General features: G+C 38.6%; 1 protein-coding gene across 12 annotated transcripts in view; it reads left to right on the forward strand.

Annotated features, from left to right (window-relative positions):
• MAST2 (microtubule associated serine/threonine kinase 2) overlaps positions 1–12462 on the forward strand; it is a 191898-nt gene that overhangs the window by 147973 nt on the left and 31463 nt on the right. For all 12 annotated transcript variants that reach the window (XM_048058876.2, XM_067001384.1, XM_067001380.1 and 9 more), the window contains 4 exons: positions 467–542; positions 1228–1437; positions 7513–7614; positions 10819–10951. In XM_048058876.2, coding sequence (XP_047914833.2) covers positions 467–542; positions 1228–1437; positions 7513–7614; positions 10819–10951 — 521 coding nt within the window. The remainder of the gene's footprint in view (positions 1–466; positions 543–1227; positions 1438–7512; positions 7615–10818; positions 10952–12462) is intronic.

A 12462-nucleotide genomic window follows, 5' to 3' on the forward strand; every position in this document is an offset into this window, starting at 1 on the left:
TCAGACAAAGGAAAGCGAGTCTTCTCAAGGTCCTTGTTGCATTTTACTCCGCTCCTTTCCAGCACTAGAGACTCTGGAGGTAATAGGGATTTCTTCCTGTACAGGTCTGCTGCCATTACCGTGGAGGGCAGTAAGAGAACATGGGCAGTGACAGCACCTTTAACGAATGCACTTTTTTTTTTAAACATGCTAGTGTGTTAGGGCTTGCTTTCAGGGAAATAGGTGGGTTGTCTGCCTGAGTTCTTGTGCAGACAGGAGGGTGAGCAGTTTTCAGATGAGTTAGCTGTCACTTCTAGGGGGCTTTGAACGGCCATTGCTTGGTAAGATTTCCTCTGAAGTTCTACATATAGCCATTACTGAAAGGAAGTCAAAGGGCTACAGTCAGTGTGGCAGTGACCAGCACTGGATTTTTGAGGGTTTTGATGTGATATCTGTAAATGATGATGTACTTTCTTTTCTTCTCTAGCCCGGGTCGCTCCCCAATTTCCTTTGACAGTGAAATAATAATGATGAATCATGTGTACAAAGAAAGGTTTCCAAAGGTAAGGAATCACTTTTTGAATAATGCATTCAATGAACTTGTGAGAATGCTCGGTATTTATTTGTAGTACTTACTGAGAAGGATCTCATGTCTCACCTCTGATTTCCAATTGTTTGTTTGTTTGTTTTAAAGCTGAATATTAAAATCTTTGGAATCAAGTTCTGAGAGTTAACATTTCACTGCAATGAACATAGATATTTGTTTATCCCAGAGCTGTCGATAAAGTCATTCCTTTCTGCTTTACCACTAGTAAAAATAGATGTTTCTCTGGTGGCAGGATATCGGGGCTTATGCTGAAAGAAATGACGTCTGTCTATTGCTTGGGGCAATGATTTTCAGATTTCATGGTCTTGCCTACAAGTTATGAGAGCTGCCTTGGATCTTACATCCTTATTGTGGAGACCCAGGGAGGAATGCAGCCTCAGAATCAAGTTATTTTTATAGTCATTTCCATTTTCAAAAAGTGTGTCCTGATTAAATGTTGCTGTTTGTTCTTGTGGACATAATTCTTGCCTATGGTATAATAATTTTATTCTAGGCAAAACACCATCAATGTATTTTGGACTATTTTCTAAATCCAGTGCATTTTGGGATTGAGAATATATTACTTTAGTACCCTACTTGTTCATGTTTAGATTTTGGGATAGTAAAATTTTAAGAATAATTTGTTTATTCTGTACTCTTAGGCCACAGCGCAGATGGAAGAACGGCTGGCTGAGTTTATTGCCTCTAATGCTCCAGAGAACGTGCTGCAATTAGCAGATGGGGTCCTAAGTTTCATCCATCATCAAGTTATTGAGCTGGCCAGAGATTGCCTAGATAAATCACGTGAAGGTCTCATTACTTCTCGGTACTTTTATGAGCTGCAGGAAAACTTGGAGAAACTTCTCCAGGATGTAAGTGCACTCTAGAAGTAGAATATATTACTTTGATTGAAACTTGAAAAAATAAGGCAGAGCTTTGATTTCAGGAGAGGCAGGATGAATTCCAGAGGAAGGGCAGCAGGTGGGGGTATCAGGAGACCTGAGTCGTTGATCTACCATGGGCAGATTTGAGCAAGTCACCTCACCTGTGTACTTCATTTGTATGAAAGTTAAATATGCATATGAGTAAGTCAAAGGCAGTCTTTGCCATTTATGAAAATTGGGTTCATACAGATGAAGGAAATTACTGAACTTTTCTTTCATGTACTTCAAGACTCTGAATGACTTATTAATTACAATAGTGCCTTCAAGGAGTGAAAACACCATAGTTTGTAGTGTTGCTATAAATTTTTCATAAAAGATTTTCTTGAGCTGAACTAATCCAGTTGTGGGGTTGTTTTTTTTTTTTTTTACTACTTCGATGTGTTTTGTGGTGTTCAAAGCATTTGAAAATACACAAGGGGGCACAATTTTAATGCGTGCTCAGTATGCTTCAGCTACTCATTAAAATCACTCTTTTCCTTTAAAATAATATTAACTTCAAAAAATCTCTTAGAATTTATGCTATAGCTGTTGTGAAGAGTTGGTGCTATTACTTACTGCTGGGTCCAGACCTCTGTTTGGGATCATCTTCCTAATCCTCTGCTTTGATTTAAGTAGACAGCAAGTTGAAAGTACAAGATTTATAAAGATCACAGGCTCAGATAACAAATATCACTGAGATACCAAGAAACGCAGACCCTGAAATAATTTTTCTGTGATGATTCTTAATCTTTTTAATGAAGATGTGTTTACATGTCGTTGATCAGTTTTCCAGTATGAATTGCACTAGTCTGTGCACCTCTGCCATTCTTTCCAGACATTAGAAAGTGGTAGGTAGATTAAAATACTGTTTTAATATACTACTACTGTATTTAAAAGCTTTGTGAAAACTGCAGAATCTTCCTTTGTTTTATCTAAAGTTTTTAGCTACCACATTTATATGAGTGTGGCTGCAATTTCCCTGATACTTGTTATGCATGGGAAAAAAGAAATTACTCTTGTTTGTTCCTGTGGTGCTAAGCCTGAATGAGGAATGATTTTGACAGATCAAGAGAGGAAGAGAATATATTTCAAGGACCTGCATGGTTGTCTGCCTGTGGCATATCAGTAACCACTGCGGATGCATTTCTATAGTAAAAAATGTGTTTCCTAGTAAAAATAGAGTTCTTTGGATGCGGTGCGGGAGTTTGACCGTAGCTTCGAGCATACAGGGCTGGAGAAATTGCATCTAGTCAAAGAAATTGTTCAGGATTCATGGTTTTTAAAGGAGGAAAATCTTTCTAGAGTCTGAAAGCGTGGCAGCAGAGCCTTTTCGGACAGCATAAGCAGCACGCAGGCACTGCTGCTGGATCCAGGGCTGGCTGGCGCAGGGGCTGACAGAGGCACGTGAGCACTGCTGCATGTTGCTGACAAGACTTGAAGCTGCTGTGGAGGAGCTGGAAGCAGGGTGCAGGGGTTTCCTGCAGCCAGATGAGCATGTGTCATTAGGTCCATGTTGTATCTCCAGCATCTGGAAGCAGGGTACCTGTGCACACAAGCTATGAAATAAGGAATCCAGGCACCTTTGGTCAGTGGTCTGTAAGTTGGAAAGCTTTCACTAGAAGTGGACGTGTATGTTTTGCAAAATAGCTTACATTTCAAGGGGTGCAAAGGGTCCACAGAGCATTTTACAGTGTCTTTTAAAGTATCTTCTGATAACAGATCGTTTAAGCTTGAAATTCTCCTGCTCCCAGACTTTTCTCCCTCCTTTGTATGTGGACTGTGATTTATTATACTCTAAGAAATTGAGAGAGTGATAGGTTAGGTCTGGCCACTCCACTCAGCCCTTTCAGGCCTGTCTTCTGGCCTGAAGAGGTTGATCAGGATTTCAGAGAAGGTGTGGGTCAGGTAAACATGCTTTTTCCTTTCCTCTCCTTCAGAACAAGTCCTCAATATACACCTTCTTAAGTGGCCTTTTCCCTTTGGTGCTGTATTCATTATTCTGCTACTCCCAAGCACAGGGGAGAAGGACACCGAACGGTTACTGCGTGAGGTACAGCAGTCATCCCTCTGCTTGCTCAGTAATCGACAGCGGGGCTGCTCTGACCTCTTCCTCCTCAACATCTTCTTCAGGGTGTGGGTGAGAGAAGGGCCTGTTCTCAAGTGTAATTAATTTACTTTAGGAACTAAGGGGGACTAGGGATGATTGAAAGGAAAGCTTGGAGAGACAAAGGAGGCAAAACAGGGCAGGAAGAAGGAGAGAGAAATGAACGCCAGCACAGGAAGGTCCATGATTTCCTTCCATGTCTTTTTTTTTCCTGTGCATATTTTCTTGTCTTTTGGTTATATTCTAATACTTTAAAATCCATCCCCCACACCCCAAGAAACTTTTTTTGAGGACTCACCTAAAACACCAGAAGCTTGGAGTTGAAATTAGAGTATCCCAAACTTAGGGCAGGGTCCTTAGCTGTGATTATCTTGTTAAGGTACCACGCAGAGCAGTACTTTATATAAATAAGACCATCTGGAATCTCAAAAAAAAAAAAAAATCTCTTTCACTTGGCCAGTAGTATGGCCTTTGCAGTAGGATATATAGGTTTTGGCCTTTCCAGTAGGATGTATAGTTTTATGCTATATTTTTACAAGATACAGAAAGACTGGGAAGATGATTTATTGGTCACTAAGGAAACAAGCAGCACTGGGCCAGGAACTGGCAGGAATATCCATGGATTTTCATAGAGTTTTACTGTGAAATTCACACAGGAATTTCAAGCCACAGAAAGAAAAAACTATTTAATGTGTTGCAGTTTGAGGCTACTTTATGTTGTAAAAATGTATTCATAAAATAGAGTAATTGGGTATGTAAATAATGAGCTGTTTAAATATACCAAACCACAGAGCTTTTAAAGTTTTTAGATCCTGGCTTTTGTAATAAAATACCAACAAATCTCATTAGTTCTGGCAAATGAGATATTTTCTCGTTTGGAGTGTGAAATATTGTCTTTTAGCCAGAGAAACCTATTGCTTATTGCATCACTGAAATGATCCTGAAGTAAAAATGAATTTAATAGATTTTCTTTATTTTGGAAAGCGTGAACTTGGATGCCACACTTCACATTTAAAGAAAAGATACTGAAAAAATAACAGAAAGTACTTATGAAAAAGAACAGGGCATTTGATTCTTTATCTGTTACCTTAGGGGTTGGGTTAGGGGATGGAACAGGAGCTCAAGCTCCTTTGAAGTAAAAGGTTATAGTCAGTTGTTTACTTGGCTCCATTGACTAAATGACAAAGACAAGGTAAAACTAGCCAAAAGTTGAATGGCTTTTGTGTAGGTTAAGCCAGTTGGAGGTAAGGAAATGAAGAATTACAGGTGTGTTTCTGTGCATGGAACAAAAGCAAAGAGGAGGGAATTAGTATTGTACTATGTTGACTGATACAGCACATTGGAAAATTGATATTCTGATTGGAATTGCTTTCTTAATATGAGCCTGAGCGTAAATTTATTGGTTCTTGGCATTGCAGGTCTATTGTTTTGGTTTCCATCAGTATATTAGCTCAATTACAGTGTTGTGACTTGCATATCCCAGTTATTGGTCCTGCTGAACCCCAGGGGAGGACAGTGATTTTAATTTCATGCCCCAGTAGCTCCAGTTAGTGACGGATGGGTCTTTCAGATAAGGGAATCGGTTTGTAAATTACCCGTTGCTACCTCCTGTACATGTGTCACTGGCAATGTGTGGAGGAATGGCATCAGCCTCTACCCACAACCCCATAGCTTCTCCCTCCTCCCCTCTGGAGGCGGCGGGGGGGGGGGGGGGGGGGGGGGGAACCCTGAAATGACACCAGCAACCTTCAGACAAGCATGTCGTCATTGGGAACTGCTAATTAGGTGGCACGCATCATCCCAAGGCACATGGAAGCGGCGGGCAGAGCCGTGCTATATAACCCCGTCTGCTTTCGAGATACTGTCATCGGGACAGATGGTAAACAAGACGTCTGTAGAGATGTCCGGACTATCCTGTGAGGGGAGGAAACAAGAAGAGGCAGTGTTGCTGAGGATCTTGGAAGAGCAGCGCTGTGCAGAGATGATGGCTGAGTGGCTGTTACAAGTTGTGTTTGATTTTTGTAATCCTCTACTCTGCTCTTTTTTTTTTTCCTTTTCTTTTGCTTTTCTTTCTCATTTGGCAGCCATGGTCTAGCTTTTCATTTTCAAAACAGACACCTGATTAAGTTAGTTCAATTTTTAAATTATTTGCCTAAATTGCAGAAGATGAGAAAGAGAGAAAGCAAAAGGACTTGATTTAAAAGGATAAGTTTGCTTCAACAGTATAAACAGATGCAATAAATAAAAATATTATTTTTTGCATACTATGTGGGGGAGAAAGAGGACGTTCCAATTGCATGGCTCATATTTCAAATAATACAAAGTTGTTGATGTTTTATTTATTCATGGCAAAGCAGCTAACCCCTGGTGATCTGGAATGGCTTTTCAGCTATGAAAGCATTAATTTCTTTATAGAATTCATATTTTAGCTCGTAAGTTTGGGTAATGCATTAAGGGGCACAGAGTGAATACTAATCACCTTCATTTTCATCATTTTCTATTTTATAATGAGAAAATACTGTTTAGAAAAAAATCTCAACTTATTTCAGTGTTTTCAAAATATTCTTGGTAAGACTTTTATAACCGGGAAGCATCTCTGATACTGTTTGTAGATGATGAACTAGCACTTATGTAGTTTTCTTCAAGGTTAAAATTCTAGCACTACCTTATCACCGCTGAAGTAATGTTTCTTGTTCTGACCTTTGTCAAAATGAGAAATAATAATTTTGTTGGTTTGGTGACAAAATTGGCATATATTTAAAAATGCTGCCTTTTTCTAGCTTCTGTGTTTTTATTGTTCTTTTAGGTGACTGACTGTGTTTTGGTTTCTCAACAATATATTTCTTTTTCTTAGATGGTTTAATGAACAATGCTAAATGAACCTTTAAGTTTCTTGCTGCTTGCATTCATGTTGATAAAATATCATTCCTACAAGCAGCTACTGGCTCATTGCCAGTATAAACACATTGGTGAAGTTCAGAACTTTACATTTGTGTCTGTGCTAAAGCCTAATTTTTTGACCTTGGAAAGCAATAGCTCTACTTCATTTCAGAATTTTTTTCATGTCATTGGAACTATCTTTTATCACCCTATAACAAAATACCATTTTACTTGTGTTCCAGGACTTGTAACAATATTGTTTTTGAGCAAAAAAGAGTAATTTGAAGGGTGGGTGGCTATTGTTGGTCAAATTTGCCCATGTTTCTTACATTACCCATTTTAATGCATTTTTTGTTATAAAAAAGACATCCCTTCTTTGTGCACGCACACACACATTAACCTTGAAGCTAAGCATTGAATTTGTACTGAAGTCCAGTAAATTAAAAAGAGTGGGTGAGAATAAATTCTCTGAATTAGCTTTCTATATGTTCTTTGCTTTGTTTGTGTGCTTGGTACAACAGAGCATTCAATACAATGCTGTAGTTGTTCAGCAGGATTTATGAAATTAAATCAAAAGAAAATAAATTTAGGATTTTCATGAATATGAACGAAAGTAGTACAAATTCCATCTGAAAGCACACCCTAAAAATGTGTAGCTGTTGGTCATTTTCTAGATTTTGGTATCATATGGATGGTAAAATTGGAAGAATCAGTATTCCTGTTTTCATTTTTAAAAAAACAAAAACCACATCATATCTAATGTAACTGATGGGTGATATAATGCAAATAGAGCCTTTGAAATTTCTCTTGCGTGATAAAAACAGTCAGTTGTAATGGCAAAGCTGTATGTAACTTGGTATCCTTGAATGAGCTGAGATTGCAGCCTGACCTGACTCGGCCATGCCTTCGCTGCTGAATTGCAGTTACTGTGTTACTTATTACAATTATTATTGTTACTTATTCCTCTGTGATCAGCATTTGACATATAAAAATGAAGAGTTCACTGCTAGGACCATAATGGGATCCTTTGCTCTCCACAGGCCCACGAGCGATCGGAGAGCTCAGAGGTTGCCTTTGTTACCCAACTTGTGAAGAAGCTGATGATTATTATTGCACGACCCGCTCGGCTGCTGGAGTGCCTGGTAAGTGTGGTTCTCAGGAGAGCACGCGTGTGATCTGAAGTCTGGTGTGTGTCTGGGGAGATAAGGAACACAAGATCTTCAAGAGAAAACTTTAAATTCTGATGAAAATATTGATGAAAAATAAATAAGTTTTTTTTTAAAAAAAAAGTCCCGTCTTTTGCATTAATATGGAATTATCTTCGCATTGGAGTGTCAGCTGCAACAGTGGCTAGTAGGGTTTTAGTGTAAAGGTTATGTCTGAGGGGCCAGATGTAGCTTTTGGCATCATTTCATGCAGCATCACACCACCTGATATTCCTCAGGGTGTTAGTAGGTACAGTGAAGAGTGTATAAGTGTATGGTTTGTGTAGACAACATTGTTGTGATTATTGATTATAGAGCTCAGTTCTGTGTCTGCATTTCACGAGGATGCTGAAAAATTGGTGAGAGTGTAGGGAAGAGTCACAAAAAAATTTTTTGAGGGCTGGAGGAGGTATCACAAACCTACAGTTGAAATTTGTGAACTAGCAGGATGAAATTCCCTGGTCTGCATTATGTGAGAGGTACAAGCGCACAATCTAGTTGTTTTTTCTGGACATGAAAACGACAGGGAAGCTACATCCAACTGAGACATTACACAAGGTGGCTGAATTAGGAATCTGTGGCTGGTATAGATGTGTAGTTAACAGGTTGAGGGCAGCAGTGTGCCCGCAGTTGACATTTCTCACTGGCGTCACTAGAAGATAAATGAGTTTTGCAGAGCTTTCTTTGGCAAGTTGGACCGGAGTGGGCCAACCTTTCCAGTGATACCAGTTGTTGTAAACACCTGCTGAGGTTCTGTGAACCGGTAGACTTCAGAGAGTTCCCTAATTCCTCTGCCCTGACCCATGGCCATCAGAGCGATTGCTTTGCTGGGAACCCTATAGTGCAAGGAAGGCAGGAAGCCTTGGTAAGTTTTGTGAACTCATCTTTATATCTGGAACCACTTTCAAACTCAAGTCAGCTTCTAGCTGCAGATCAATAGGTCTCCAGGGTCATCCACTATCTTCTGTACCCCATGTTCTGCAAAGTGCAGGAGAGCAGGTGGGAGCAGTAAAGTCATTGAGATTTGAGTAATGAACTCCAAAGCACGTAGTAACAACCTTGAAAATGCAGTGGCTGGTCTTTAAAGTGTAAAAATAATGTTTGGCTTTATATATTAGTCTTTAAATTTTTTTAAGCTTTATTGGCTTTCTAGCAATTTTTTCCATATATGTAATTCTGCTGACATGAAGACTTAAGCATTAATGTTCCTTTTATCCTATAAAAGAGCAACAACTATAGCAATGGATTGTCTACCATTTAAATAGCTTGTGAACTACATTTTATTTTTATTTTGTAGCATAATTTTTTTGTAATCTAGTCTTTAACTTCATTGTTTGTGAATTTATAGACACATGTTCTAAGAATTACTATTAATGTTAACTTCAGTAACACAGCTTGTTCTTAATTCTGCCTTGTAAATGAAGTGACTGACCACATAGGCAGTGGTTGGGATGGATGTGATTGTTGTGATGGGAGTGAAGGCATGTAATTATTTTAAACTTCAGCTACTTGGCTTCAGTCTTTGTGTTACATGTTGGACAGTGAAATGTTTGTTTATGGAATGAGTCTCTGGGGCTTCAAGAAAATCGTGTGTTTTGTGCATCATTGAAACCACCTTTTGGGAAAAGTATGTAATCTGTTGTTTTTTTCATATTGTTTTTCGATAGCACTTCCCCCCCCTTAGTAGGGACCATTCTTCTCCATTTAACTAAAACTGTACACAGATAATAAAATAAATGTACTACAAAGAAGGCAGAAGTGGAATTTACTTCATTTTTGTACGCTTGATTTTTTTTTGTCACCAGACATTTATTTTCTTCTGTCCTTTACTCACCAATGAATGCCCTACAGTTGTATCTTGAAAAATCCTTCCCTGACTCCACCTTCCCTCCCACCTTGTTCTCTAAATTATATTGCAGTGCTGTTATCACATCTCTCTCACAGTCCTCTGTGATCCCTGCTGTCTTCCGCCTCTCAGATAGTTGACTAATTCTTTTCTAGATAATTTAGAAGAGAACTTTGTTTCTTGCATTGTTACTGTCTTTGGTTGATGGACGTATCGAAGCAGCATTGCTTAGAGTAATCATGAAAAAGCATCTTCTCTGTTTCTCTAGCCATTCAAATATCTTTATATCATCATTTTCTCTGATTTTTTTTCTTGCTCACAGTTCTGTACTCTCTTTTCTGTCATACCGCTGACCATACTCACATCCATTCTTTTCTGATAACCTTCGCTGCTTCTCTTTTTCCCCTCACATTTCACAAGAAAATTTTTGCTCATTGAGTTTTGCTCATTGATAAATAATAAAGTTTGTAGGGCAGAAATAAGGTTATTTAGTGATCTTACTTCTAAGCAGCAGTGCTCTTGCATCTAGATATTGTCTTTTATTTCCAATTGTATCTATTGTAGTAAATGTAAATGTAAAGTAAAATGTGTAGTAAAAATGATCATACCTGCTTATAACCTTTGCTTTCCTTAGAGATCCAGTACACCAAACCTGAGCTGATATAATCTACTCTTTACCCTTTAATAGTATTTCTTACGTAGAAAGTGAAATCTTCTCTGCTGGTAGATTAATAATTACTATTTTATTAACAATTCTATTAGTTATTTCTAAGGTTGGGACAGTTAAAAGTGAGGTGGACAGGTGAATGGTTTGATCAGAAGTGATATTTGAAAGCAGGCGAGGTTCGTATTGGCTTAACTCCTCTGTCAGACAGAGGCAGCAGAAGAGGGCACCTCAGTCCTCATCACCTTTCATGGCACAGCTCAGAGACAAAATTAGGAGGTGGATCCAGGTTAATGTTTGCATTTTTATGACCTCATTATCCGATAATCTGGTTTTGGTTCATAAAATTGCTACAATCCTCCTCATGTTTTGAATGGCAAATCTAAGCCAGTGGATGTCCACCAGGCTGTAAAGGCACAGCATTTTTGCAGAACAGGTTGGAATGCATTGACTTGCTTGTTGTACTATAAATGTTTAGCGTTGCAGCTCAACCCAGAATTAGCTTTGGATGTTTTTGAGGAATCCAGATGATTCAACCCGTGCTCTTTCTCTCCAATGTCAGAGAAACCTTTCATAACTGTAAAGCTGTACCATTTACACCCCCTACCCCTTTCTCTCCACCTTTCTGCAGGAGTTTGATCCTGAGGAGTTCTACCATTTGTTAGAAGCTGCAGAAGGCCATGCCAAGGAAGGGCAAGGAATTAAATGTGACATTCCTCGTTATATTATCAGCCAGCTGGGACTTACCAGGGATCCCCTGGAGGGTGAGAACTCCTGTTTTGTACTCTCCAAACTACTGAAACGATAACCAAATCTCCAGATACTAACTCCTGGCCACTACATAGCTAAAGAAAGCTTTTATTTTATTGGTTTAATTTCTAAGCCATTTGTCCTTATCTTCCTGTTTGTTGTCAAATTCTAGATTGTCTTTTCCAGCCCCTTGTCTCAAAGGAGCATTGCTGGGGTAAGGATCACACATCAACAGTGACAGTTCTTTACTTATAGTGTTAATAATGTCTCCCTGTATTATAGCTGAAAAAATGTTAGAAAATGGCTTTATGGTTTAACTGCTTTCTCTGTGCTGCTGGACAGTAAAAGTAAGGTCACTTGTTATTTCTGTTCAGCCACTGCCTGACTGACTACTAGTGGGTTGGTTGGAAAGGATTTGGTCATCCCATTTGTTGGCCTCACTGGGAAAAGTTGTGACTTCCCAGGGACCAGGACCATGAAACCAGGACTAGTATGATTTTTTTTTTAAGTGGAGATGCCTGTATTTTTACATCTTGCATAGCAGTGAAACCAAAAAAGAGTGAATTATAACCAGCACAGTATGTCATCAGAGTAGGAGGAGGAGTGCCTTGTTGCACTGCCTGATAACTGAATACTTCATGTGAAAATAGCAACAATATTGGTGCATGATTCACTGAAGAGTGCATATATTTTCAATTTTCTAAAGTAGATGCATTATAAACATAATGTCAGTTAATGAGTAGTTCACTTGGATATAAAATTTTTTATTTCTGCTCCCAAAAGATATTTTTCCAAACAGTTTATGATAATTAACACAAGTTTATACTCAGAGAAAATCTAGTTTGTGATGAAGAGGATTTATTTTACACTTTATGGGTTTTAGAAATGTTGGATATTGCACTTAAACATTTGATACATTTTTAAGGGGCCATAAACATTTGCTTTCTACCTGTTACAAAGTTGGATATGGTCTATGAAATTACAGTGCTTTTTAGGCCCTGTATGAGTAAAGTTTAGAAGAAAGTAGCAGCTTTTCTGCTAGGTCCCAGAATTATATATAGTAAAATGAATATGCTGTAAATGTACAGAGCCCCAGAAGATCCCGACTTTGGAATTCGTGAGTTAATATTTTTGTCTGGCACTCTGCTAGCTTACTCTCTTCTCCTATGACAAGTTTTACGAGCATGCATGGCTTGCTCAGCAACAATAGAAAGTGTGACAGAGATTGGAGATTGCTGCAGAATATTTCAGTGATTGAACTGTACTTTTTGTTTTCCCTAGAGAGCATAATTTTACCATAAATTAGTAGTCTGGATAGGACTAGTTTAACTTCTACGGTGTTTACTCGAATGACAGTGACAGGTTGACTTCAAGTGAAGAGCTCTTCGGGAAAATTTCTACCAAAGATTGCTAAATGCAATTTAATAGCATTTGTTGAAATCTGACATTAAAGGGAAATTTTCCTTTGATCCCTGTCATGGGAGAGAACCTTTCCATCACTAATTCCCCTTACTAAAGTCAAATT

Source organism: Anser cygnoides, chromosome 8, assembly GCF_040182565.1.
Source record: "Anser cygnoides isolate HZ-2024a breed goose chromosome 8, Taihu_goose_T2T_genome, whole genome shotgun sequence".
NCBI classification, from domain to species: Eukaryota; Metazoa; Chordata; class Aves; order Anseriformes; family Anatidae; genus Anser; species Anser cygnoides.